We start from the raw sequence: 25,463 nt of genomic DNA on the forward strand, positions 1-25,463 counted from the left end.
TGCACTCAGCTTGAAGCAGCAGCCCAAGAGTGGAGCTTTCCCTTTTTTGGAGGGGTTGGGCTATGCTATTGCTCATCTCCTCTAGAAGCCACCAAACCCCAGGACTCTAAAACTGAGCTAAAAGCCAGTAACCAGTGTCTTATGCTTGTAATTCTAGCCACCAGGAGGCTGAGATCAGGAGGCTGAGTTCTACGCCAGTCTGGGCAGAATCACCCAGAAGACTCTTATCTGCAGTTAACCACCAAAAAGCCAGAAGTGGTGCTGTGGTTCAAAGAGTAAGCACATCAGCCTTGAGTGAAAAAGGGACAGAGCCCAGGTCCTGAGTTCAAGCCCTATACTGGCAGGTATATGCACGTGTGCGTGCGCGCGTGTGCGTACACACACACACACACACACACACACACACACACACACACCCCAAAACAAAACTTGAACTAGAATAGTTGTTTTGGCCAGCTCTGTCCCACCACTCCCAATTGCCTGACAACAATCGATTGCTCAAAAACTTGAGCCCAAAGAAGCAAATAAACACACAAAAGCTTCGGTGTGGCAATGGAACACACAGAAGGAAAACATTAGTTGAAGAGTTATAAATGCCATCCAGTCCAGCAAGCCCATAGTGACAGCCCCAGAATCAAAACTGCCTATAAACGAGGCCACATTCCATCTCTAGCTCTACTTTGGGGGCTGTCCCAGGCTGCCTGATACCCCTGGGCTGAGATCTTAGTTAACAATGGAGCTTTTCCAGTCTCCTTCATATACCTGTTCAACCTGCCTCCTTGCACACGGCTGAATGAATTCTCCTACAATCCTATGTGTCTCTCCCAAAGGAAAAGAACTTGGATGCAAGGTCCTTGGTATTCAGATTTATTTTACATTCCCTTCCAGAAGGAACCGGGACACTGGGGAGGGCTGGGGAACTGGCGGGGGAGGGGCTGGGGGGGACAAGCAGGTTTGCCTGTAAATAGTGGGGCTAAGCCAGCAGAGCTCGCACAGCAGCAGAACCCAGGGCTCAGCAGCCTCTGAGAGGGGAAGCCTTGAGGCAAAACCTCTTGCTAGGCCTGGAAGGCTGAGGAGGTACAGCCTCTGTCCCCCAACTTGCTCCTAGGCCCAGATGGAGTCCAGAAGGCAAAGGGGAAACAGGCAAGCTGGCAAAATGGGGGGAGCTCTGTAGACCCCCAGAAGGCCTTTGGTCTCTGCCAGGGTAAGGAACTGGTCCTTGTTAGTGGAACCCCATGGGGGTGAAGCTGGGAGCCGGTCCCTGTTAGGGGAAATGTTGGGGGAGGGCGCAAGAGGGGACTCAGACTCAGGGGTCTGGTCTCAATAAGGCCTGGAGTCAGTTTCCACTTCAAAGCAGACGTCTGTATTTGGGGGGGGGGGGGATAAAGAGGCTGTCAGAGGAATGCCTGTGAGTTGTGGTGGGAATCAGTCCAGGAGGCTTCGAGGGGCTCCAAGAAAAGGCTGCTGGGGTCTCTGCAGATGCTGGGAATGTAGGTCCTGGGAAGGAGGATGTGGGGGAGCCTCGCTCCCTCTTACAAGTGCTACTACTCCCCACCCCAACCATGCTGGCTCCAAGGTGCCCTGAAGATGGATCACTCACACTGGGGCTACATAATTTCCAGGGAATGTCCCAAATTTCTGGGTTCTTCGGGAGACACCTGAAAGAGGAAATAAAGAACATTCCATGAAGCCCTGCTTCATGCTAAGGGGCAAGGTTGTCTCCTCCTGCTGGCAGTCTCCAGAATTGCATTTGGAGTCCTCTTCCTAGGAAGGAGGGGGTACTTCATTTCCTGTCTTCATTCCTGCCCCCTAGTGGCAGAAACTTAGATAGGCAGAGTTGCATTCACAAATTGCATAATCAACACTTCGGTAGCAATCAACACCTGCATACTCCATACACTGGACTGAATAACTCCACCCTTCTCCACAAAAGCCAGGAAGCAAGAGGATGAATCACAGAATTACATAGGGAGGAGCCTTCATTTCAGAGATGGTTGGGTAAGGTCCAAGACAAGGAAAGCCTAGTCTACTGCTGGAACCACTGGGCTGCTTATGGGTGCAGTGAAGGCTACAATTCAAGCTTCTGATCTGCTGTGACCCTCCCAAGGAGGCCTGAGTTATGGGGCAAAGGATAGAGAATGCTAGGATTGCAGGAGAATGAAATGAAATCCTGACTTTGCCCAGGGCCTTCCTCCTGAGCTGCCATTCTGACTTCTTGCCCACCCACAGATGCTCATGTCCCGCCTGAGAGAACCTATCTTCCTCATCATCTCCCCACCCCAAGTGTTCCCCTGACCTTCCATGCCCAGCCCCATCACCACCACCCCCAGGAGCCTTTCCCTGACCCCGCACCTCCCAAACCCAACAACCACTAGCCACATGGGTGATGAACATTTGAAATGTGGGCTCCAATGCCTGCTTGTTGGGTAGTAGGGCTTCTGGCTGTTCAAGTGCCTCTTGGCTTATCTTTGAAGCTCAGGGCTGGTCAGGGCCTGTCAACTCAGAAGACAGGGTTGTGGTACGAAACCTGGTGGCTGGGTCACCTAGAAACCAGCCTAAGGTTTCCTATGTTGGTCTTTTGCCTGCACTGCAAGGGCTTGTGCTAAAAAGTCTTCCTCTGCTCCTCTTGCAGGCTGGAGGCGCGGCTGGTAAGACAGACACCTTGTGAGGCAGGGCCTTTTCCACCTGAGTCTTTTGTCCCAGGAGGCAGGAAGGAGCAAAGTTCTTGGGGTCAGGAACTCTGCCTGAGTCCATGACTCCATCTATGACGCTGGACTTGGCCAGTGTCCACCGGCCACGCCCCTCTCTTCAGGGTATGAAGGAAAGGTGACTAACAGACAAGCTGGCTTCAGAACTGTACCCAGTGCCTGGCCTGCCCGGCAGTCAGGACAGAGGCTGGTGCACAGTAGTCAGGCCATGTTGAGCCAGCAACCCCTCACCCCCCATTCCCAGGCCTTCATACCCACAAACCAGCCATCGTCACACTGTTGCATGACGTCTACCCGGTCCCCCTCACGCAGTTCCAGCTCGTCCTCATTCTGGGGCCTGTACTGGTACATGGCCCGGTACCTGTGGGAGGAGACACCATGGGAGCCGGACACCTCAGCCCTCTCCCAGGCCTTGGAAGAAATGCCACATCCTGTGCCTTGTCCCTGGTGCCCCATGCCCTCCTCCCGGGACCCCAGACCCCGGACCCCCAACTGCCCAGGCTTTGCAGAGACAAGCAGCTCCTGATGGGCGTTTCCACTTCTAGATGGTTTAGGATGGGCTCCCGGAGGTGCACTCAGCTCTGTGACACCCCAACCCCAACCAAGCCTGCCCAATGTACTCACGGGGTCCAGTGTATCTGTGAGGTGCTGGAAGAGGAGACCCCAAGATCTAGAGGCCGGCTGGGGCTTCGAGGGCGGGACTGGGCTGTCCCAGAAGGGCCAACACTCTGGGGGGGTCACAGGGAGGAGGCCGTGAGGGGGACAAGTGAACAGCCATTTTACCGGCCAGCACTCCCACACACTCTTTGATCTTAGTTCCCAGGGTGTCCCCCAGACCCAGGAGGAGCCCCTGTTGAGGGGGCTGGGGCAGGATGGGCACACTGGGGTTTTACACAGCCCCCCACGACTCTGGGGGCGGCTGGGATGGACCCCAGGACGGGGTTGGGGGGAGGGCAGGGCGCCTCACCTGTGTCTGGGGTCTGGGCTCCGGCGCAGGGTAGGAGAAGCCGCTGCGGCGGGGGGAGGTCCGGCCCCCCCAGTCGGTGGGGTCTGTGGGGCTGCGGGGCGCCGATGGGGAGCCGGGGCGGCGGGCCTTGCGGGCAGCGGCTGCGGTCAGGCGGGGAGACCCGGGGAGCTGGGGGCCGCCGTCGTCGCAGAAGCGGAGCCGGGGCTCACGGTTCACCTGCACGTAGCTGGCGGGGAAGATGCCCTGGCGGCCGGTGCCCGTGATGCGCCCCTCGTACCAGTTCTCGTTCACCTTGCGGATCAGGCAGATGCGCTCCCCCTGGGGACGGGAGGGAGGCTGTCCTGGGGCCCCACGGGGCCCCCCGCGTGTCCGCAGCCACCCCGCACGCCCACGGAGCGCGCAGGCCAGCCCAGGTCACACAGCTGGAAGGTGAAGTCAGGAGCCAGGGCAGCCCTGAGTTCAAATCCAGGCCTGCCTCTTTGGGAAGCCCACCTGACATGGCTGCCCGCCTCTGTAGGGCTGGTTACACACAGGCAAACCCGCTGGGCCGAGGCCAAGCCCTGCGGCTTTGGGTAATCTGCTCTGCCTCTCTGAGCCTGGTTCCCTCAAGCCGTTAAGGGGAGAGACCCATGAGGCTGCTGTGAATGCAAGTGAGGTGGGTGGCGGGCCTGGAAGAAGCACTGGACAGGGCCACCGGGTCCCGACCTCCCGTTACTGATCCCGAGGAAGGCTGGGCGCTGAGTGACCACCATCTTGGCAGCTGCCCAGGAGGAGGCTCCTAGCCCAGGCCTCTCCCACCCTCTCCAGATCACCCCCATCTAGCCACCTCCTTGCCTCTCTGTCCCTGTGAGCAGCCCCTGCCTGGCACTCCCCAAAAGCAACCAATCTGAGGCCAGTTCCTTGCCTTCTTTTCCCAAAAGATTTTTTTTCACCTTATCTATAGTAAAAAAAATTACGTTTTAAGCCAGTGCCGGTGGCTCACACCTGTTATCCCAGCTATTCAGAAGGCTGAGATCTGAGGATTGTGGTTCCAAAGCCATTCCAGGCAGGAAAGACTGTGAGATTCTTATTTCTAAATACTCACAGAAAAAGCCAGAGTAGTATTGTGGCTCAATGGGTAGGGCACTAGAGTTGAGCAAAAAGGGGCTCAGGGATAGCACTCAAGCCTAGGGTTCAAGCCCCAGGACCAGCAAAAATAAAAATTAAAAAAAAATTATGTTCTGGTGGAACTGTGGCTCAAAGTGGTACAGCATTAGCTTTGAGCCAAAAAAATCCTCAGAGACAGTGCCCAAGCCCTGAGTTCAAGCCCCAAGACCTGACCAATAATAATAATAATTATTATTATTATGTTCTAATAACAGCCAAGAACCAAGCCCGGGTGGTTCATGCCTATAATCATCGCTACTCAGGAGGCTAAGACCTGACAATCAAGCTTAGAGCCAGCCCAGGCAGACAAATCCAAGCGACTCTTCAATTAACCAGCAAAATGTTAGAAATGGAATTGTGGCTCAAGTGGTAGAGAGCTAGGCTCCAGCAGAAAAGCTAAAGAATAGTGTAAGACCTTGTGTTTAAAAAAAAAAAAATGCAGGTTAGCTAGGTGCCGTTGGCTCACGCCTGTAATCCTAGCTACTCAGGAGGCTGAGATCTGAGGATCATGGTTCAAAGCCAGCCTGGGCAGGAAAAGTCCGTGAGACTCTTATCTCAATAAACCACCAGAAAACCAGAAATAGTGCTGTGGCTCAAGTGGTAGAGCCTTCACTTGAGCTGAAGAGCTGAGGGACAGCGCCCAGGCCCAGAGTTCAAGCCCCACGACCGACAGAAAAAAAAAAGCAGGTTATGCCCCTCAGAGTCTACCTTCCTGTAGATGGTAAAAACAGCTTTTAAAAATGGGTACAGGGGGCTGGGAATGCGGCTTAGTGGTAGAGTGCTTGCCTAGCATGCATGAAGCCCTGGGTTTGATTCCTCAGTACCACATAAACAGAGAAAGCTGGAAGTAGCACTGTGGCTCAAGTGGTAGAGTGCTAGCCTTGAGCAAAAGAAGCTCAGAGACAGTGCTCTGGCCCTGAGTTCAGGTCCCAGGACTGGCAAAAAATAAAATAAAGCCAGGCGCTGGTGGCTCACGCCTGTAACCCTAGCTACTCAGGAGGCTGAGATCTGAGGATCGCGGTTCAAAGCCAGCCCAGGCAGGAGAGACCTTGAGACTCCTATCTCCAATAAACCACCAGAAAACCGGAAGTGGCGCTGTAGCTCAAGTGGTAGAGCACTCGCCTTGAGCTGAAGAGCTGAGGGACAGCGCCCAGGCCCAGAGTTCAAGCCCCACGACCGACAAAAAAAATAAATAAATAAAATAAATAAAAATGGGGCTAGGCGCCAGTGGCTCACGCCTGTAATCCTAGCTACTCAGGAGGCTGAGATCTGAGGATCGCAGTTCAAAGCCAGCCCGGGCAGGAAAGACTGTGAGACTCCTATCTCCAATAAACCACTAGAAAACAAGTGGCGCTGTGGCTCAAGTGTTAGAGCGCTAGCCTTGAGCTGAAAAGCTCAGGGATAACACCCAGGCCCAGAGTTCAAGTCCCACAACCGACGAAAAAAAAATGGGTACAGAGCCAGGCACTGGTGGCTCATGCCTGTAATCTTAGCTTCTCAGGGGGCTGAAATCAGAGGATCATGGCTCAAAGCCAGCCCAAGCAGGAAAATTCTGAGACTCTTATCTCCAGTTAACCACCACAAAGACAGAAGTGGAGCTGTGGTTCCACTGGGTGCTGAGGGGCAGCACCCAGGCCCTGAGTTCAAGCCCCAAAACCAGCGCGCGCACACACACACACACACACACACACACACACACACACGCACACGCACACGCACAGGCAAGGGTACAACAAATAGGAATACTTGACTTTTTTTTAAAAACAAAGAAAAATATTGTTGCCATTTCCTGCGGCCCATTTCATACCTGACCCTATGCACCTTTATCTGCACCTGCACCTTCATCTACGTCTTCACCTGACCCCCCAGACCCGACCACCTCCTGCCTGGCCCCACCTTGCGGAAAGACAGCTCCACCTCCAGGTCTCCCTTGAAGTTGTACTGGGCCACAGCGTCTCCGTACTCCACCACCTGGTAGGTGGGGGGCTTGATGGGCTTGGGGGTCTCATCCGCAGGCAACACCTGCAGAAGAGATGCCACGTGAACAGCTCTGCCCAGGCATCAACTGGGCACACACCTGGGCTTGGGAGGGTGAAGCAATAAGACAAAATGAGTGGGCAAGAGATGGGCCTGGCCAGAGGGATGCCAGTGCCAGGCACAGCCCCAGAAATGGAAGGGAAACCACAGCAGAGCAGGGTACAGGGGTTAGTCCCAGGCGGCTTCCTGGAGGAAGAAATTTCAGCAGAGGACTGTGGAGTGGGGAATTAGATGTGCAAAGGGAAAGTCAGTCCAGTTAAATGTCAAGTTGGACCATGGAGGAAAATGAAATATTCTGAGTTGCAGGAGCCACTCTGTTCTAAAACTGAGGATTGTGTTTGAGTGTCTTGGTCCCTCTCCTCCCTTTCAACCCCCTTCAGGGGCCCCCAAATCCTAATGTTCTCTATGTTTCATCTTGCTCATAAAAACCAAGAAGCTAAGCTATTTCACACTAAAATGTCCACTGATGGACTGGACTCTTGTATATACTTTGTGAAATTTCAGCACCAAGAGATTAGACTGTGGGTAAGGGAGGTCTTAATTCAAAAGCCTTAATTAAACAATTATCTTAATGTACAGTTGAATGAAATATACAAGTTGAATAAAAAAACAAACCACATAAAAAAATCTGTGGGATGCAGCTAAAGCAGTGTCTAGAGGGAAATTCATACCATCAGATGCTTTTTTATTCTGTTTTGTTTTGGACTGTCCTGCCCAGGCTGGCTTTGAACCACGATTCCCAGATCTCAGCCTCCTGAGTAGCTAGGATTATAGGCGTGAGCCACCAGCCTGGTTTAAGGCCATGAGACTCTTTATGTAGTTTTTTTTTTTTTTTTTGTCGGTCATGGGGCTTGAACTCTGGGCCTGGGCGTTATCCCTCAGCTCTTCAACTCAAGGCGAGCGCTCTACCACTTGAGCTACAGCGCCACTTCCAAGGCCATGAGACTCTTATCTCCAATAAACCACTCAGAAAACCAGACATGGTGCTGTGGCTCAAGTGGTAGAGCTCTAGCCTTGAGTTGAAAAGCTGAGGGACAGTGCCCAGCCCAGAGTTCAAGCCCATGACCGGCAGAAAAAAAAAAAGGTGAGCCAGGCTCTGGGGATTCACATCTGTAATAGGAGCTGAGGTCTGATGATCACTGTTCAAAGCCACCTTGGGCAAGAAAGTCCTAAGATTATCTCTAGTTAACACCAAAAAACTGGAAGTGGACTTGTGGCTCAAGTGAGAGAGCACTAGTTTTGAGCAAAAAGCTCAGGGAGAGCGCCCAGACCCTAAATTCAAGCCTCCGTATGGGCACACCCACAAAAAAATGGATAATAAGAGAGAATGGTATAAACAGTGTTATGCCAATAATTGAGGCAGTTTGACATTCCTCACTCACCATCACCAAAGATCACCTGTAGATTTCTATCAAGTCTAGAACTTGCATTAGGAACCACAATCTCTGCCTTAAAGTACCACTGAAACACTGAAGAAACTCTCATTCCCCAGGTAGTGAGAGCAACAGGTATAGCGGTGAAAGAAGACAGTCATGTGTGCCTTGTGAACTGCCAAACACTTGTCCACGATTCAACTTGTCAACAAGGACAAGGATTCAGATGGCTCACCCCCAAAGACAGCTTTAGAAAGGGCTCCGTGTGGGGAATGTTTGTGACCCTGATAGCATGGTGGCTTCAGGCTGAGAAGCTAGATGATGTGATCATCTCCTGAGTCAAACTCCTCCAGGTCAAAGACATTCAGAGAGAGGTGGGGGCTGGGAATGTGGCTCAGTGGTACAGTGCTTGCCTAGCATGCATGAAGCCCTGGGTTCGATTCCTCTGTACCATATACACAGAAAAAGCCAGAAGTGGCACAGTGGCTCAAATGGTAGAGTGCTAGCCTTGAGCAAAAGAAGCTCAGGGACAGTGCCCCTGGCCCTGAGTTCAAGCCTCAGGACTGGCCAAAGAGAGAGGGGGCGGGGTGAGCCCGGACCCTCAGTGTTTTATATCTAGGAAACCAAGTCTCTCCCAGCCTGGCTGCAGCTGGCTTTCTCATCTTCCCCCACTCACCTCCACATAATTGGCGGGGAAGATGCCCATCCGGCCATAGTGCTCGCCCTCCAGCCAGTTCTTGTCCACCTCCTTATGGATGTACACAATGTCACCCTTCTGCAGAGTAAGCTCCCTGCAGACCAGAGCAAGAATGTCACAGGACGTGCAGGAAGCGGAGGCCTTCCTAACCTCTACTGCTCCAGACCCTTGCCAAGGGCATGCCCGGTCTCCTCCACCCCTCTGGGGATGCCCGCTGGAGTCCTGGGCCTCCTTCTTCCACAGAGCAGAGGAGCAGAGTGGCCCAGGGTGGAAGAGGAAGGACTGAGCAGGCCACTTACTTGGGGGACTGTGCTTGGAAGTCGAACTTGAGCCGCGCGGCCTTCCTCTGGGCAGGGGAGAGGACAGAGTGGGCCACCCCAGCCAGGCTGGGGCAGTCTGGAAGAACAGGGGTCCCCCAGGCCCTCCCTGCCCCAGGACCCTGCCCCTCCCTACCTTCTCTTCCTTCCTGACTGGGCTGCTCCCTCTTTCCCGAGCACTAGACTCTGTGGAGAAGCAACATCTCAGCCTGAGGCTGGGGTGGGGATGGGGTGATACCTTGTCCCCACGCAGGACAGATGCCACACCGCACCAGCAAGGGGCTTTAGACCTTCCTGTCTGCTATCTTCTGCAGAGTCCAGGTGAGGACAAAGATAAAACACCACAGGCTGGTCGCCAGTGGCTCACGCCTGCAAGCCTACCTACTCAGGAGGCTGAGATTTGAGGATTGCAGTTCAAAGCCATCCTGAGACTCTTAGCTCCAACCACGAAAAAAAGCCAAAAGTGGAGCTGTGGCTCAAGTGGTTGAGCACCAGCCTGGAGCAAAAAAAGCTCAGTGACAGGGATCAGGCCCGGGATTGGCACAAAAAGAAAGAAAAGAGGACTGGTCTTGGTCTTACCTCGGGCTGAAGAAGGGTAGGCAAAATCTCTACGACCCAAGAAGGGGCTTCCTCCTCCATCTGCCATTCTGTGGGGGCTCAGGGGTCGGGAGGGACCCAGATAAGGTGCATGCGGGGAGCTGGACCTCCAGGCGGTGGCGGGGCTGCAGGGGTACAGAGCGCGCGCCACCTGCATGGGGGGCTTCAGCTCCCACCCCAGACTCCCCGAGATCTTCCCGCCCCCCTCCCCGCTGCTCCCCAAGGCATCTCCTGGGTCCCGGGCTCTCCACAGGATGTCCTGCTTCCCGAGCAGCGGGGCAGGCAGGGGTGAGGCCCGCCGGCCGGGAGAGGGGAGGCGGCCCGAGCGCGCGGAGGCGCGGGTGGTGCCTCGGTGCCCGGGCTTGGGGCGGGGTGCAGCCTCCCGCCCCCCGCCCCAGGCGGGACCAGAGGGGGCCCCCGGGCCGCTTTTCCGCTCTCCGCACCCCCTTCCTCTCTCACACTCCCCCAGCTCCGGGCGCGCCCGTGCGCGGCACTCGGCCACGTCCCCTCCCGGCCGCCCGCTTCCAGTCCCGGCCCGCGCCCCGGCCCGCGCCGCCGCTCACCTGGCCGGGAGCCGCTGCTCCGGGGTCCGTCGGGGCGCCGGCGAGCTCTGTGCGGGGAGAAGGGGCGCGATCGCGGGCAGGACCGGGCCGGGCAGCCGCAGCCGCCCGCCTCCGGAAAAGTTCTGTGCCGGGGAGGGGCGGGCGGGCGGGCGGGACGCGGGGTCCTAGCGGCGCCCGGAGGAAGCGCGGGGCGGGAACGGGAGGCGGGGCGGCGGGGAAGCGGAGCCTGGCTGGAGATGGGTCCGGGGCGCGGCGGGGCGGCGGGGCGGGCCGGGCCGCGGCCCAGGCCTGACGTCAGGATTGGGCCCGGACGGTCCCCAGGGCTCCCTCGGACGCCCCGCGTTTTGTAAGGAGAGCGGGAAGGGCTGGAAGTGCGCTCGGGGTCGCCCCAAGCCGGGGGAGGGGGAGGCTGGTAGCGGGGTGGGGGGCACACGGGAGGCGACACCTTGAGGGTGGAAGCTGGTACCTTGAGGAGCGTCATGGAGGAAGAAGCTATGTTGGGGGATGCGGAGGGGGTGCTCCCCGAGATGGCTGCTTTGGGAGACGGCTGCCGGCTCTCGATGGCCCGCAGGTCCTTGTCCAGCTCCGCGCTCAGCTTGGCCAGCTCTCGCTCCAGCAGAATCTGGGGGGGGGGGGGCGATTTGGATGGGGAACAGTGCACGGGGGGTGGGGGTGGGCTGGTCAGAGGTCAGGTGTGGGCCAGGTCACACGTGCTTTGGTCAAGAGCAGGCCTGAGGGGTTGTGGGGGGCCAGGATAGGCTCTCCCGGCAAAGAAGTGGGGCTCAAGGCGGCAGCGTGGGCACCCTGCCACCTGCCTCCTACCTAGCACGCCGGGGTGCTTGGCAGTGCCATCGTGTTTTCCTACTTTTTGCCATGTGAAGGCTTTGCCTGAAGGGTTCCCTGTTTCCTCTCCAACTTCTGTGGCCCTCCGTGCCTGGCTTCACCCCTGCCCGCCCCTCCCCCCATGCTGCCCATTTCACTGTCCTGTGTGATACACACCACACGCACACACACACGCGCACACGCACACACATGCATGTACCCGTGTGCTCACTCACAGCGTCCCCCGCTCTGCTTCTTCTTCTCCCCAGAGCAGACTCCACCTGGCCAAGCTGAGCTCCACATTCAACAATTCCTTGCACTCCTACCTGTAATCCTAGCTCCAGCCTATAATCCTAGCTACTTGGGGAGGCTAAGATCTGAGAATTGAGGTTCAAAGCCAGCCCAGGCAGACAAATCAGAGACTCTTATTTCCAGTTTAACCTGCAAAAAGCTGAAGTAGACGTGAAGCTCAAGTGGTGAGGCCCAGCCTTGAGCAAACAGTTCAGGCAACAGTTCTAGGACCTGAGCTCAAGCACAGGCACAGAAAGGAAAAAGGAATTCTTGAGAGCTCCGGTGTGCACTGGCCTCTCCCTGCTTGCGTTCGGCTCAACCCATCTTAAGCATTTACCTTAAGCCAGGCACCATTCTGGGTTCCAGAGATACGAGAATCAGAGCCTTTTCCCAGGCTTTCCCCATATTCACGGGGACTCTCAGAACCCAGACCCCCCCTTTTTTTGTTTTGGTCAGTCATGGGGCCTGAACTCTGGGCCTGGGTGCTGTCCCTCAGCCCTGCAGCTCAAGGCTAGCGCTCTACCACTTGAGCCACAGCACCACTTCTGGCTTTTTTTGCTTATGTGGTGCTGAGGAATCGAAGCCAGGCCTCATGAATGCAAGGCAAGCGCTCTACCACTGAGCCACCTTCCCAGCCCTGACTCCCCGCTTTTGATCCTCCACACAGCTGTCCCACGCGCCTCTCTCACCTCGATGGGCTGGGAGCTCTTCTCCACAGGGTCATCCACCAGTGGTTTCTTGGGCTAAAAGGTGGGAAAGCAACGTGCAAGGGAATAAACACACTTTCCAAATGCTTCAGCTGAGGGGTGCATCCGCCCCCAGAAGACCTGGTGACATTCACCTTCTGCCCAGTCTCTATTTCTTGCATAAATTGGTTCCAGGAATCTTCTGTCCAAACATTCTCCACCTTCTCTCGGCGTTTGGACACCTGTATGGATGTGGGGAACCGAGGCTCTGTTCAGACTGCACACCATGGACTTGCAGCCACCCCCATGCTCTCCTGGGGAGCACTGTCTGTGCCAGCTCCGCGGAGGGGCGTAGCCAGGCAGCATGCTGGGGGGTCGCCCTCCGTGGGGAGTGTGGTCGGTGGGCTACCTGGTTTGTAGACTGGAGCCCCGAGGCTGCTCCAGCATTATAGTTTAAGGTGCTTCTAGGTGTCTCTTCAGGGTGTTCCCAGCTTCTGAAGAAAGAGAGTAACATTTCTGTTTCTAAAGGGAAACTGAGGCATGAGGGAGCACACAACCCTGGAAGAACAGCCTTCTGTCTATCCAAGCCCAATGGGTCTATGCCACCCGGCGCCTTCCTGTGGAAACTGGTATCGTGAAAGTATGCAAGAGTACAAGTTCCAACTTTACCACCTGAGTAGCTGAGAGCACTTGGGGAAAATTACATGGTGCTCTATTGAAGACCTGTCAGTGGGAGTGACTCAGTGAGGGAATGAAGGTGAAGTGCCCAGGAGAAGGTCTGGCACAAACATCAGCGCCCTGGGTGGCCAACCCTTTCCTACTGGCCTTCCTTCAGCTGAGAGTCCGGCATTGTGTTTGATGTGCTGCATGCCTGCAGCTGCTCCTCTGGTTCCATGGTCTTACACCCATGGCCAAGGATAAAGGGTTACATCTTATTTCGAGGAAACAGCCCAGAACAAGAGGCTCCTAAGGCATCTGTCCCACAGAATGTGGGCAGAGGGTGGATTTAGGGGCCACCTCGGCCACAGAGGCACTACACTGTACCATCCTGGCTGCCTTTAATGTCCCAGATGCTGATTCAAATCTGGAGATTTCTACCAGATTTCCTACATCAAGCTTAGCCAGTGATGGAATGTCTAACCAGAGGGTCAGGATTTGTTAGCTATAATTATGACCTTTCCTCTGATATTAGTAATTAAACGTGATCATGAGAATGGAATGTGTTGTTCCTAATGGGAGGAAGCTCTAGTCATAATTGGCTCTGTATTGGACTGGCTTTGTGCCAATCATGATGCAGGATGCATATATATACCTCCCGTGGTCCCCACTTATAAGACAGGGAGGGATACCTAGACTCTGATTGGTTAAATGACCCAAGATCACATGGCTACTGGCAATGAATTGGCTTGAATCCCAACTCTGAATTTTTTTTTTTTTGGTGCCTGTTCTGGGGCTTGAACTCAGGGCCTGGGTACTGTCCCTGAGCTTCTTTTGCTCAAGGCTAGCAACAGTGGCACTTCTGTTTCTGTGTATGTGGTCCTGAGGAATCAAACCCAGGGCTTCATGCTTGCTAGGCAAGCACTGTACCACTAAGCCACATTCCCAGCCAAACTCTGGGTTTTGTCTGGATCTCTTGTTTCTCTTTCATTGATAATGCCTAAGTCACAGGTCAGCAACGGCTGTGGTAGCGGGCACAAGCAGCTCATGGATATAACTTTAGAGTTCCGACATTCTCAGGGTGGGGTGCAGCCCCTCCAGGGCTCCAGATGTGTTTACAGAGGGAAGATTTTCCACGTCCCTTCTCTGTAAGATGCCTCTCTATATCTAGGCAGGAACCTGGGTTGATGGCCACAGCACCAGTCGGCTCTTAACAGTTTCTGACCCCAGTCCCCATGATGCCCCCCACACATGACCCCTAAATCCTTAAAGGGATGAAATCCTCCTGCAAACACAAATATTCATGATTTTAGTAAAAGTATGTAAAATTTTTCCAAACTAGGAAAGGCTACCTTTCTCTTTTGACGGGGCAAATCAGGAAATCTGGGGTGGTAGAGACCTGATTGGGCCCCGAGTCTGTGCCAGATGTGGCCACAAGGGGGCACCAGTCCCCCTCAGGGACATGGCAGGTGCAGCTCACCCACTAGGAGTCACTGGCTGGTGGCCAGTCCTGGAGGCAGGTCTTTGCTGGGGCCCCGGATACCTGGGCTCTGCAGAGGAGGCACAGGAGGAAATCCCTGGAGGTGGAGGAAGACAGGCACGGACAGAAGTTGGATAACCCCGTAAGGTGACAGAACCCACCTCCACCCTAGTCCCTTAGTGACTGGCTCCCAGGTGCAGAGGTGGGCCCTGGGCAGCAGCATGCAGGCTTTGCCCTAAACGTTTTACAAAATCTTCAGAATAGCTTTGGAGCAGGCAGTGAGTCCATGGTACAGATGAGGAAAGAGGGGCCAGGGAACATCTGGCCAACATGTGCTAGAGCAGGGATCCCGTGGAAGGAAGGAAGAGTTCTGAATTTAGAGCTCCTGACATGAGCTATAAAAACTTCTTCCTATTAAATCCTGCTACCTAGGGAGCTCGAGAGCCAGGTGGGTCACCGGTCCCAGCTCCTCCAGCTACAGGCAGGCACAGGGCTGCTCAGGCAAGTGAGCCCAGCCCATTCCCCTCACCTTTGAGTGGATCTTCCAAGGTCCAGTCCAGCTGCAGGTCTGGGAACAGAAAGTACTGGGTCACCAATGGGACAGGGCGCCCCAGGAGGCTGCCTGGCCAATCCCAGCACCCCCCACCCCCTCACACACACAGAGCCAGGGCTGAGGGCTGAGTCAGGACCTGAAGAATGTCCCCAGGGAGAGAAGGAATTGGGAGAGCAGCCGGGGGAGGGCTTCCAATGCCTGCCTTTGCAAGCTTGGGCCAGCCAATGGGGCAGGGCCTTGCCCACACGCAGCTCCTCCCACCTGTTCCCACACATACACACCCTTTCCTGACCACTGCCCTGGCCACTATTCCTTTCCCTTCCCTTTAATTCTCAATCCCTTTGCCCGGACCCACTTTCGGTGTGCAGTAAAATCTGAGGCTCTCTGGGAAGAGCTACTGTCCAATTGGCCCACCAAAATACCCTTCTCGGGAGCCCATCTTCCTCTCTCTGCTAGGCCCACTCCTATTCATAGCAGACCATAACTGACTGAGCATCTCACCCAACTCTTACCAAGGATTCCAGTGACCTCCAAGACAGCCAGCTGAATGATCAACCCCAAGTTTTCATCTTGCTAGACCACTGGCAGCATCTGTCACAGCTCACCCCCTCCCTCCCTTCTCCTCTCACCTGGCTACAAGTAGGTAGGCTGCTGCTCTCTTGGTTTGTCTCCTCCCTCCCTGGCTAGACCTTCTGTCTGCTTAGCCGGCTTGTTGCTCACCTCTGAGCACCCATGGACGGTGTCTCTCCATCTCCCTAGATGATCTCGGCTACTTTAAAGATTTTATTTGTTTATTTTTTGTCGGTAGTCTGGAGCGTGAACCCCGAGCCTCAAGGTCTCACTTGGCTTTGGCTTCTTGTTCACAGCTGGCCCTCTAACACTTGAGCCATGACTCCTCTCTGGCATTTTGTCAGTTACTTGAAGATGGAGTCTCTGGGACCTTGCTGCCTGAGCTGGCTTTGAACACAGATCTTCAGATCTCAGCCTCCTGATTAGCTAGGATTATAGGCACAGCCACTGGTGCCCATCTACCTTAAGGATTTTAAAATACAGTTAGCTCTCTATAAGCACAAGTTTCATATCCAAGGATAGCTCTAAAAAAAAGTACACCTGAACTTAACATGTATCAACTTTTTCCTTGTTATTAGTCCCTAAACAGTATATATAGTGTAGCCACTCTATATAGCTTTTACTGTGTGTGCATGTGTGCTTGTATATAACATGCCTACACATCTCTCATCATTCCTGCCACTGTCCTGATCTAGCTTAGATTTATTTTTTGTCGGTTGTGGGGCTTGAACTCGGCCTGAGCGCTGTCCCTCAGCTCTTCAGCTCAAGGCTAGCGCTCTACCACTTGAGCCACAGCGCCACTTCCGGTTTTTTCTGCTTATGTGGTGCTGAGGAATCGAACCCAGGGCCTCATGCATGCAAGGCAAGCACTCTACCACTGAGCCACCTTCCCAGCCCCAAGCTTAGATATTTTTTTAACTTAAGAGGTTTAGTTGTTTCCCCCACCCCAGGTTAAAAAAAAATTATCTTTAAGTAGTTGTACTTTCACAAAGCAGTTTATAAGTACAATACATCTTGTTCAATGGCACCCCTTCTAGCCTAAAGTGACAGTTACATGGATGGGCCTTTTCAGTCTGAGCAAGCAGGGGAATGTCGCCTTCCCCACCATCTCATCTGCACGGCAGAGCCTTCTCTACCATCCCTGTGGCTCCTGCTCTCCTGCAGAGCAAAAAGCTGGAATCTTCATAATAGGCTCAAAGGCGAGTGTGTGAGCTGACCATGAACCCTCTCTGCTTCTTAGCCCAGTCCCAGGTGCCCAGCTGCTCCCAGCCACCAGGCATGCTTCTCCCTCTGGGCTTTGGAGCTCCCTCTGCTGGTAATCCTAGCTACCCAAGAGGCTGAGATCTGAGGATCACTGTTCCAAGTCACCCTGGCTTCCTTCACTCCCCAGGGCCAAGCTGCTCACAGGGGCCTTCCCTGACCATTCCAGAGGAAATCTGGCCTCTGTATTTTCATCCTAGGCCCCTCCTGCCATCTGCCACAGTGAAGGTCTATCTGGTTCTTGTTACATTTTTGTATCTAGAATCATACTCAGTTAAGTGCCCAATAGTCAAGTGTGAAGTCGACGGCGGGCACTGCTGCATTTGGGGCTGTGGAAAGAACTAATGCTTCACCACCAGGAATGACCACGAATGGTAGAACTGCAGCCTGGCAGGAATATCAGAGGGCTCCCCAACCCTCTGTGGACACTGTGACCACAGCTGGTGGTCACCCTTTATGGTACAGTGGTTTGACCTCAGGTCCAGGATGTTCTGGAGGCCACTGCTGGTCCCAAGCATGGAGGGTGGATAAGGAGACTCTCTTTTCTTTTCCTTGCTTTTCTTTCCTTTCTTTCTCTTTCTTTTCTTTCCTTCCTTTTTTCTTTCTTTTTTCCTTCCTTCCTTCCTTCCTTTTTCTTTCTTTTTTTCTTTCCTTTCTTTTTTCCTTCCTTCCTTCCTTCCTACCTTCCTTCCTTCCTTCCTTCCTTCCTTCCTTCCTTCCTTCCTTCCTTCCTTTCTTTCCTTCCTTCTTTCTTTCTTTCAGTTGTGGGGCTTGAACTCTTGGCCTGGGCTCTGTCCCTCAGTTCTTCAGCTCAAGACTAGCACTCTTAACACTTGAGCCATACCACCACTTCCAGTTTTCTGGTGGTTCATTGGAGTCTCATGGACTTTTTTGTCTGGGCTGGCTTTGAACCGAGATCCTCAGATCTCAGCCTCCTGGGTAGCTAGGATTACAGGCGTAAGCCACCGGCTCCCAGCTCTCTTTCTTTCTTTTCTTTTTCTCCTTTCCTTGGTTGCTTCCTTCCTTCCTTTATTCCTTTTTTTCATTTGGTTTTCTTGATAGGTTCTTCTATGTAGTTTAGGATGGCCTGAAACTTGAGATTCTCAGGTCTCTACCTCCTGAGTACTGGGATTCAAGCACCCCCACACCAAGGTAGACTATTTTAGGAACCACTCGCCTTAGAGCCCGGGAGTGTGAAGAATCTCATAAGCAGTTATGCATTTTTTTTTGCATTTTTTGCCCCTCCCTCTCAGGCTCTTGCTGCCAGAGTCTACTCTAGAGAGTGGGCTCCAGCAGGGGGTCTCACCTGGCATTTTCCGGTGAATCTGCTGGAACATTCGCCGATACCAGTCTCTGGGGCTGCCAACACTCTGAGATCAGAAAATGCAAAGTCAGGCCTTCCAGCTTGCCCATCCTTTCTTTTCCAGATCAAATCACAAACGGTTTTCCTTCGTGAGCTCTATCTCTGGCCACTTTGAACCCCTTGGGTAAGCTAGGAATGTCCCTTTGATGTCTGTATAGCTTCACGCAGCACGCCACATATGACTGAGACCCCCTGGAGGAAGGACTTCCAGCAGTGTATATGGCGACGATCTCTCGTGAGATTTGGTGTGGTTTACATGTTTTAACTTTTCTTTCCTCCATTTTTCTGTGTCTTACACTACAAGAACACGTATTTCTAGGTAATGGTATGTAGTAATATGTAATAACGTGGTGGGGGGCGTATTTCATCTCACCCACCTCACCTGGGCTTCCAAACAGTGCTGGAAGGCATGCAGAGAGCGTGGCTGGCCTAAGACATGAAGGTAGATAGAAGAAGGTAGACGGGAGGTAGAAGGTAGAAGACCTGAGGCCTTCTCATTCATAGCTACTTACGGGATTATAATGTTGTGAGAGCCCTGCCTGACCCTGGACATGCAAAACAGAGAAGGCTCCTACCAAGTTCAGTTGTTATGGTGGTCTCTCTCCACCTGTAGGACCCTGGTAGGATTCAAGAGCTAGACCTCCCCTCACTTGTGCAATTCAGACACCCAGAACACTGGTGACAAGGTTCATGATCCTCTGAAATGTACCATGGCTGAACCCCTTGCTTGGTGGTCTGGGGTTACAGTCTTTATGCCACACCCCATCTCACACATAGGAGTGGAACTTAGTAGTACAGATCCCTGCCTCGCCCCCATCTGCCCCAGCCTTGGACTCACAGATCGGGGGGCAATGGGCATGCCGCTCTCATCCACAGGCCCAATTCCTTCATACTTGACCCAGCGCTTGTCCCGATGTTTGTTGTCCCTGGTCCACGTGGCTGACCAGCTCTGGGCATGCTGAGAGGCAGGGGTCTTTGGGCTTGAAGAGGGCCGGCTCCCAGGGCCTGGCCAGGTCTGATACCATGCAGGGTCTGTGGGGGAGGTGCAGGAGAGCATTCGCTGAAGATGGATGGTTCCTACCTTTATTTGAAGCTGTGTTCCTTAGAACTTTGATCTCTGAGAGCTCAAAGTTTCAACATTTCCTTGTTTGTTTGAGTAGGTGATGTAGACTCTACAAATCTCTCCATCGACAAGCACCACCATAGGCTTCTGTGTATTTTATTTTGTGCAAGTACTGGGGCTTGAACTCAGAGCCTCATGTCCTCACTTGGCTTTTTTCCCTCAAGGCTGGTGCTCTACCACTTAAGCCACACCTTCTAGCTTTTTTTCCATTAATTGGATATAAGAGTCTCACCAACTTTTCTGCCTGGGCTGTATGAGATCCTCAGATCTAAGCTCCTGAGTAGGTGGGATTACAGTTATGAGCCACCAGTGCCTGCATGGTTGTTTATTTCATTTTTTTTAAATTAATTTTATTGTCAAGGTAATGTACAGAGGGGTTACAGTTATATATGTAAGGTAGTGAGTACATTTCTTGTCACACTTGCTACCTCTTCCCACTTTGTTTATTTCTTAAGCTAGATTAAAAATGGATTTTGTAGTTGGGTGGTCGTGGCTCATGCCTGTAATCCTAGCTACTCAAGAGGCTGAGATCTGAGGATTGTGGTTTGAAGCCAGCCTCGGCAGGAAAGTCCGTGAGATTTGAGTCCCCCTCCCCCCCAAGTGAGACTCTTACCTTCAAGTAACCATCAGAAAACCAGAAGTGGTGCTCTGGCTCAAAGTGGTAGAGCACTAGCGAAAGAGCTCAGGGACAGCACACGGGCCCTAAAGTTCAAGGCCCACAAGAAGAAGAAGGAGAAGGAGAAGGAGAAGGAGAAGGAGAAGGGAAAGCCGGGTGCTGGTGGCTCACGCCTGTAATCCTAGCTACTCAGGAGGCTGAGATCTGAGGATCGCAGTTCAAAGCCAGCCCGGGAAGGAGAGACTGTGAGACTCCTATCTCCAATAAACCACCAGAAAACCGGAAGTGGCGCTGTAGCTCAAGTGGTAGAGTGCTCACCTTGACCTGAAGAGCTAAGGGACAGCGCCCAGGCCCAGAGTTCAAACCTCATGACCGACAAAAAAAAAAAAAGAGGAAGAAGAAGAGAAGGAGGAAGGAGGAGGAGGAGGAGGAGACTGTGTCCCCCCCCCCCCCCCTCCAAATTTTCCTGGGACTCTTCTAAGTGTCTGCAAAATAAAGGCTGGAAATCATTACTTGAATTCAGACCCCAGCTCTACCACCTACTGGCTGTGAGACTTTGGGCACATCAGTCAACCCCTCAGGAACTCAACTTCTACTTCTGTAAGAGGAAAATAACTAGCAAAGACTCACTGGTAACTAGTGAGTGTTGCTGTGGCCAAGCACAGACCGCAGAGAGGACAGAAGCTCATTCCCCAATTATGGCTGCTAATCGTCAACTTCCCCAGAACCTTTGGCCCTTAAGTAGCTAGTGTAGCAGCCTAAGGGCTTCTACACAGATGGACCTGTAGTTGAAGTTCAGCTCAGCCTTAGCTACTGATCGTCTCTGAGATGCAGGCTCCTCAGTAATTAATGCTCATATTGTGCCTCTCTCCTAGGATATGGGTGGTCTACATGAGTCGAGTCTTGTAAAAATGTCTTTATAGAGCCTACATGCTGCAAGTACTCAATAATTACTTGGGTTTTTGTTGTTGTTATTTGTTTTTATGGTGCCAGAACTAGAGGAATTCAGAGTCTAGGCACTGTCCATTAGTTTTGTTGGTTTTTTGTTTTGTTTTGTTTTGTACAAAACTGTCACTCTACCACTTCAGCCACAGCTCCATTTCCAGCTTTTGTGGGGATTAGTTGGAGATAAGAGTTTCATGGACTTTTCTGCCAGGTCTGGCTTTGAATTTCAGTCCTCAGATCTCTGCCTCCTGAGTAGCTAGGGTTACAGATGTGAAATACCAGTTCCCAGCTAGTAGTTACTTGGTAGATGACTGAAGTCCCTCACATACTGTGAGTCTCAGGGTTGGTCTGTATTCAGAAGTTCCCAGGAGCTCAGAACCTGGGACACGGCTGACCAGTCCTCAAGCTACTGCTTTTACCTCCAGCTAGACCAAGTGAGCATAGATGGGGCAGGAGAGCAGCAGCTTCTTTTCCAGCCAACATTCCCCACCCTTCCATTCCCCACCCAGGCGATTCTCCTTGGCCTCAGGATACGTCTTCTGGGGAAGGAGGAGCTATGGCAGTCTGCTTCCTCCCTGACATTCCTCCTTCAAGGTCAGCATAACACACTGTGCAGGGGAGAGGCCCTGAGCCGAGCTGCAGGCCCTGGGAACCTTTGTGGCCTTGAGTCCCTGCACTTCTGCTACCCTCTCTCAACCCAATAGCATGGGATGCGAACGCCCACGGGACTCTAGTCCCTGCCTCCCACATGGGACTCACACAGCAGGTGCTTCTGAGTACACTCACCTGGGTGCCGTGAAGCATCTCTCCTTGGTGAGGTGGTGTAGCCATTGCACACAGTCCTGGGCGCAGGGTCGTGGAACTGGAAATTAAGGGTGTTGGAGCCACCATTCCGGATCACAGGCACCTGTGGGGAGGGGCCAGGAGCAGCAGAAGTGGCCAGGGATGACTGCCAAGGCATAGCCCACACCCCACAGTGAGGGATCCGGGGCCAGCCTGACCTGAGGGGAGCCATGGAGGCTCATGGGAGCTCTCTTCAGACTCTCTCCACCCTCTAATCCCTTCAGGCCTCTCTCTCTCTCCCACCTGATCTGCTGGAGCTCCCACTAACTGGGGGGATGCAGTCCACTCACCCGTGACCCCCGCAAGGTTGACCCTGCATAGGCCCGGAAGTGGCTGGGGATGAAGTCGTCCAGGCTGAGCTCAGCTGGCAGGCTGCTGGATGGGCCTTGCATGTTGGGGTCAAAGTTGGAGGGCTCCGGGTGTGTCAGCTTCTCCTTGGCCTGTCCTCTGCAAGGAAGGAGGAAGGAAAGGCTCAGCTGGACGGCAGTGCCTGTGCCCTCTTGGCTCAAGCCAGGGCTTGGGGGCGGAGGGCCTGGCCATGGGAGGGGGCTGAGATCAGCTGGGTGGGAGCTCAAGGACCCAGGAAGCAGGCCACTGTGGGCACCCGGCCCGCAAGCTGCCCGTGCCGGCTCCCAGAGGCACAATGAACTGCTTGTTAGGCCCTGGGCAGGAGCTCCGGGTGGGAGTGGGGGAGGGGAGGCAAGGAGTGGGAGAGGAGAGGCTGGGCAGGAATGGGCCTGTGGCCTGCTGGCCAGACCCTGGATGGCTCTCCCTGCCACTAGAGTCCTCTCCCCCCAGAGGTAAGGCACAAGAGCACTGTGCAGCTGGCAGAGGCGGCCTGGGCACACAACTTTGTTTCAGTTCCTCTGTCTCCCCCAGGCTCCATGTAGCATCTGCTTGCCTGAAGGGACAAGGAGTTACTTGGTCCCAGAGCAGCAAGGTCACCAACCCACAGCCCTAATTCCTACCAGGGCCAAGCAGCATGGGGGCATTCCAGGCAGGAAACCCACTCCCGAGCACAGGGCAAAGTGGGTGCCTTGCTGGCCATTTGCCCATAGCAGTGACCCAGCAGGGGCTGAGGGGACGGAGGGGCTGTAAGAGACATGGTGACAACAGATGGACATGCTCCCGTTCTGGAGTGGTGCTGAGTGCATGTCTTGGGGTGCTCCCCTGCACGTGTACACATACATACACACACACACACACGCACACACATGCACACACATGCATACACATGCACACACACACGCACACACGCACAACTTGCTGCTCCAGGCTCAGAGTTTTGAATGTCTAACAGGCCAGAGAGTCATTATAATAAGGTCAGGTCAGTGAAGAGAATTCCATACAGAAGAGATGAAGCAAGAAGTGAGGACAAAGGCCCGGAGGGCTGAGGGCTGGATCAGGGTGCTCCCAGGGTGGCTTTTGTATCCACAGAGCTATGGGCAGAACCTGTGCCTCCTTGCCTTCACTGATGGATTGGGTCACAGTGGAGCCAACTTCCAGAGTGTTCTAGACTTGGTTGAATGAGCCTCGTAGATAGGTGCTGGCTGTGGTGGCTGTAGGGCATGGCATGGCTTGGGAGGTGCTGTGTGTGCGTGTGTGTGTGTGTGTGTGTGTGCGCGCGTGTGTGATGCATACACTCGTAGGGTGCCTCAGGAGTCAGGAGAGCAGCATGGGGGCTGTGGATAAGAGGGGCGTCAACTGAACGCCAGGTGCAGTATATGTAGTAGCCAGTCATACGACAAGATAAAGTTGTGGGGACAGGAAGGGATTGTGGCAGCCACTTCCCGCTCAGGCCTGAGGGCTGGCAAATGCACAGAAGAGGCTAGAGCAGCATCTTGTCTCTGGTCTGCGTTAGTGGGGATTCTTTCTGGCACAGAAACAGCCTACTGGGGACACAGCTTTTCCAGGCCAGCCCCTGCCAGAGCCGAGGGCAGCGGGGAAACTGCAGCTGGAGGAGGGGCAACTCCCCAGCTGGATCCGATTAGGATTCTTACCAAACGCAGACACACCCTAGCCCTCCAGCTGCCCAGGCAGGGAAAGTGAGGCCAGACAAAGAGTGGACGTTCAGGAGGCTTGGGCAGCTTAGTCCTGGTGGACAGCCCCCCCTCCCCCGCCCGGCGGCCCCCTGGCTGACAAGCTTGCAGCAGCCCTGCCGTCAGCTGACCGGCCTTCCTTCCCCTCCCACCCCTCAGCCCCGACCACAAGGCGGCCTGCTGGTTTTCAGGGGGCTTTGGATCACGTGTAGGCGTGGGGTGGGAAGGTGATCCCGGGTGATCTCTGGGCAGCCCTGCCAGGAGACCTAAGCAACAACCTCTCAAGTAGAGACAGGCATGGTGGAGAACCGGTGACCTCTCTGTGGCACGGGAGAGGCCGTGCCAGGCACCCCTCGGGGCAGCTGGCCCCCCTCCGCTGGCCCCCCGCTTTCCAGGAGGGAGGAACTTCTCACAAGCCTCCCCACTTACAGCGCGGGACCGGGACCCCGGAGGAGGGGCCGGTGCCTTCCCGGCTCGCGTCCCACCCCCGGGGCGGCCTCGCCTCCTCCCCGCCCCTCGCTCCCGCCGGGCACCTACCTTCCCCAGCGAGCAGGTGGAGGGGCCCGAGGCCGCCGGGAAGGGCAGGGGCATCCCTGCCGCGCTGCGGCGGGGCGGGGTGGCCGGGAGAAGGGCGAGCTGTGGCGGCCCTCGTGACCGGGTCAGGACGCCGGGGCGGGCTGGGCGCCCGACGGGGAAGAGGAAGGCCGAGGGGGAGGCCGGCTCGTGGGGTCCGCCCGGCGGCGGGAGGAGTCGGCCCGAGCGGGGTGGGAGCGGAGCGTGCGGTGCCCTGGGCCAGGGCGCGTCGCGGGGACGCGGGTGGCCCCGCGCCCAGGGGGCCGGGCCGGCCGGGAGGCGGCGCCGGGAGAGGCTGCCGAGGGTCCCCGGGGAGCCCGCCTGGCTGCCCCGGCCCCCACCGAGGGCTGGCGGCGGGAAGGGGGCCGGCGAGGGCCACTCAGAGTTTCCAGCGACATTTCCAGGGTGTGGGAAGGGAAGGGAGCGGGGACGGGGCTGAGTGATTAGGAGGTTAAGTTCCGGAGGGTGGACTGGAGTCAGGCCCGCGGGCAGTCGGGCTGGGCCGGCGCAGGGCGCTGTCGGGCTGTGCGGCCCCGGCCCGGCCCGGCCCGGCCCGGCCCACCCTACCCTCCCTGAACGCCGGCGCGCACGGAAGGGCGTGTGCAAACTGCAAACCTGCCGATGCTCACGCGCGTGCAAGCACCGAGGGGACAAGCAGCGGAGGCTGACCCTAGGTAGCCGGCTCCCGAGGCGAGCGGAACAGCCAAAGAGGAGGAGGGTGGGGTCCCTGGGGCGGGGACGAGGTTAGAAGGGTCTTGGTGTTCCCACGCGAGGTGTTTGTTTTGATTTGCTGCTTTTCCGCTGTTCCCCAGCTGGGATGACCCAAGTCCCCCAAACCCCGCTCACTGGCTCCCCAAACACCAAGGCCCTCCCTCCTCTCCCCCTCCCTCTTCTCCCCCTCCCCCTCCCTCTAAGCCTAGGTGTGCACAGGGGCCTTTGACAGAAGGTGAGGTGCTGGATGAGTGTTTACTTTGGTCCGCCCCCAACACACCGAGCAGAAGGGAGTTTACATTTCAGATACCTATGGGGAATGATCAGTGATAAACTATGGAAATATGATCATTTTTATTGGATACCTGTTGGGTGTCCAATTGGTGCCTGAGGCTGCCATGCTCCCTTCATTTATTATTTTTTTTTAGCACATCACTCAACTCAAAAGTTAATAAGAAATGGAGAAAAGACAAGCAGTTCTCAGTACCTAGTACACTCGCTGCTTTATATTTGCCTAGTTTAGAGA

The 25,463-nt window shown here is 54.8% G+C and overlaps 1 protein-coding gene across 5 annotated transcripts; it reads right to left on the bottom strand.

Moving 5' to 3' along the window:
• Positions 1-876: 876 nt before the first annotated feature.
• Sorbs3 (sorbin and SH3 domain containing 3) lies at positions 877-24,385 on the bottom strand. 5 transcript variants are annotated; one of them, XM_042667197.1, is made up of 21 exons: positions 24,191-24,385; positions 21,905-22,061; positions 21,558-21,678; positions 18,926-19,119; positions 18,031-18,094; positions 14,871-14,909; positions 14,342-14,438; positions 12,614-12,698; positions 12,360-12,446; positions 12,208-12,261; positions 10,872-11,027; positions 10,406-10,452; positions 9,825-9,967; positions 9,382-9,431; positions 9,228-9,274; positions 8,908-9,022; positions 6,718-6,843; positions 3,676-3,993; positions 3,333-3,436; positions 2,963-3,069; positions 877-1,658 (listed from the first exon to the last, which is right to left on the bottom strand). In XM_042667197.1, the coding sequence occupies exons 2-21, from the start codon at positions 22,004-22,006 to the stop codon at positions 1,597-1,599; spliced, it is 2,118 nt and encodes a 705-aa protein (XP_042523131.1). In that variant the 5' UTR covers positions 22,007-22,061; positions 24,191-24,385; the 3' UTR covers positions 877-1,596. The 5 variants fall into 5 exon arrangements, with proteins under 5 accessions (XP_042523131.1, XP_042523130.1, XP_042523132.1 ...); XM_042667196.1 differs by having other exon boundaries at positions 12,614-12,701; XM_042667198.1 differs by having other exon boundaries at positions 12,614-12,701; positions 21,558-21,633; positions 24,191-24,384.
• Positions 24,386-25,463: the final 1,078 nt, after the last annotated feature.

The sequence above is a fragment of the Dipodomys spectabilis genome, unplaced genomic scaffold, assembly GCF_019054845.1.
Source record: "Dipodomys spectabilis isolate Male_0828 unplaced genomic scaffold, ASM1905484v1 ptg000380l, whole genome shotgun sequence".
NCBI lineage: Eukaryota > Metazoa > Chordata > Mammalia > Rodentia > Heteromyidae > Dipodomys > Dipodomys spectabilis.

What these genes read in the sequence shown, in the direction of transcription:
- Sorbs3 (XM_042667196.1), bottom strand. Translation starts at nt 22,006, where the DNA reads ATGCAAGGCCCATCCAGCAGCCTGCCAGCTGAGCTCAGCCTGGACGAC. An exon ending in TGCCCATTGCCCCCCGATCT is followed by an intron (nt 18,095 to 18,925) that starts GTGAGTCCAAGG and finishes TTCTGATCTCAG; the next exon opens with AGTGTTGGCAGCCCCAGAGA. An exon ending in TCACAGATACACTGGACCCC is followed by an intron (nt 3,070 to 3,332) that starts GTGAGTACATTG and finishes CTCCTCCCACAG; the next exon opens with GTACCGGGCCATGTACCAGT.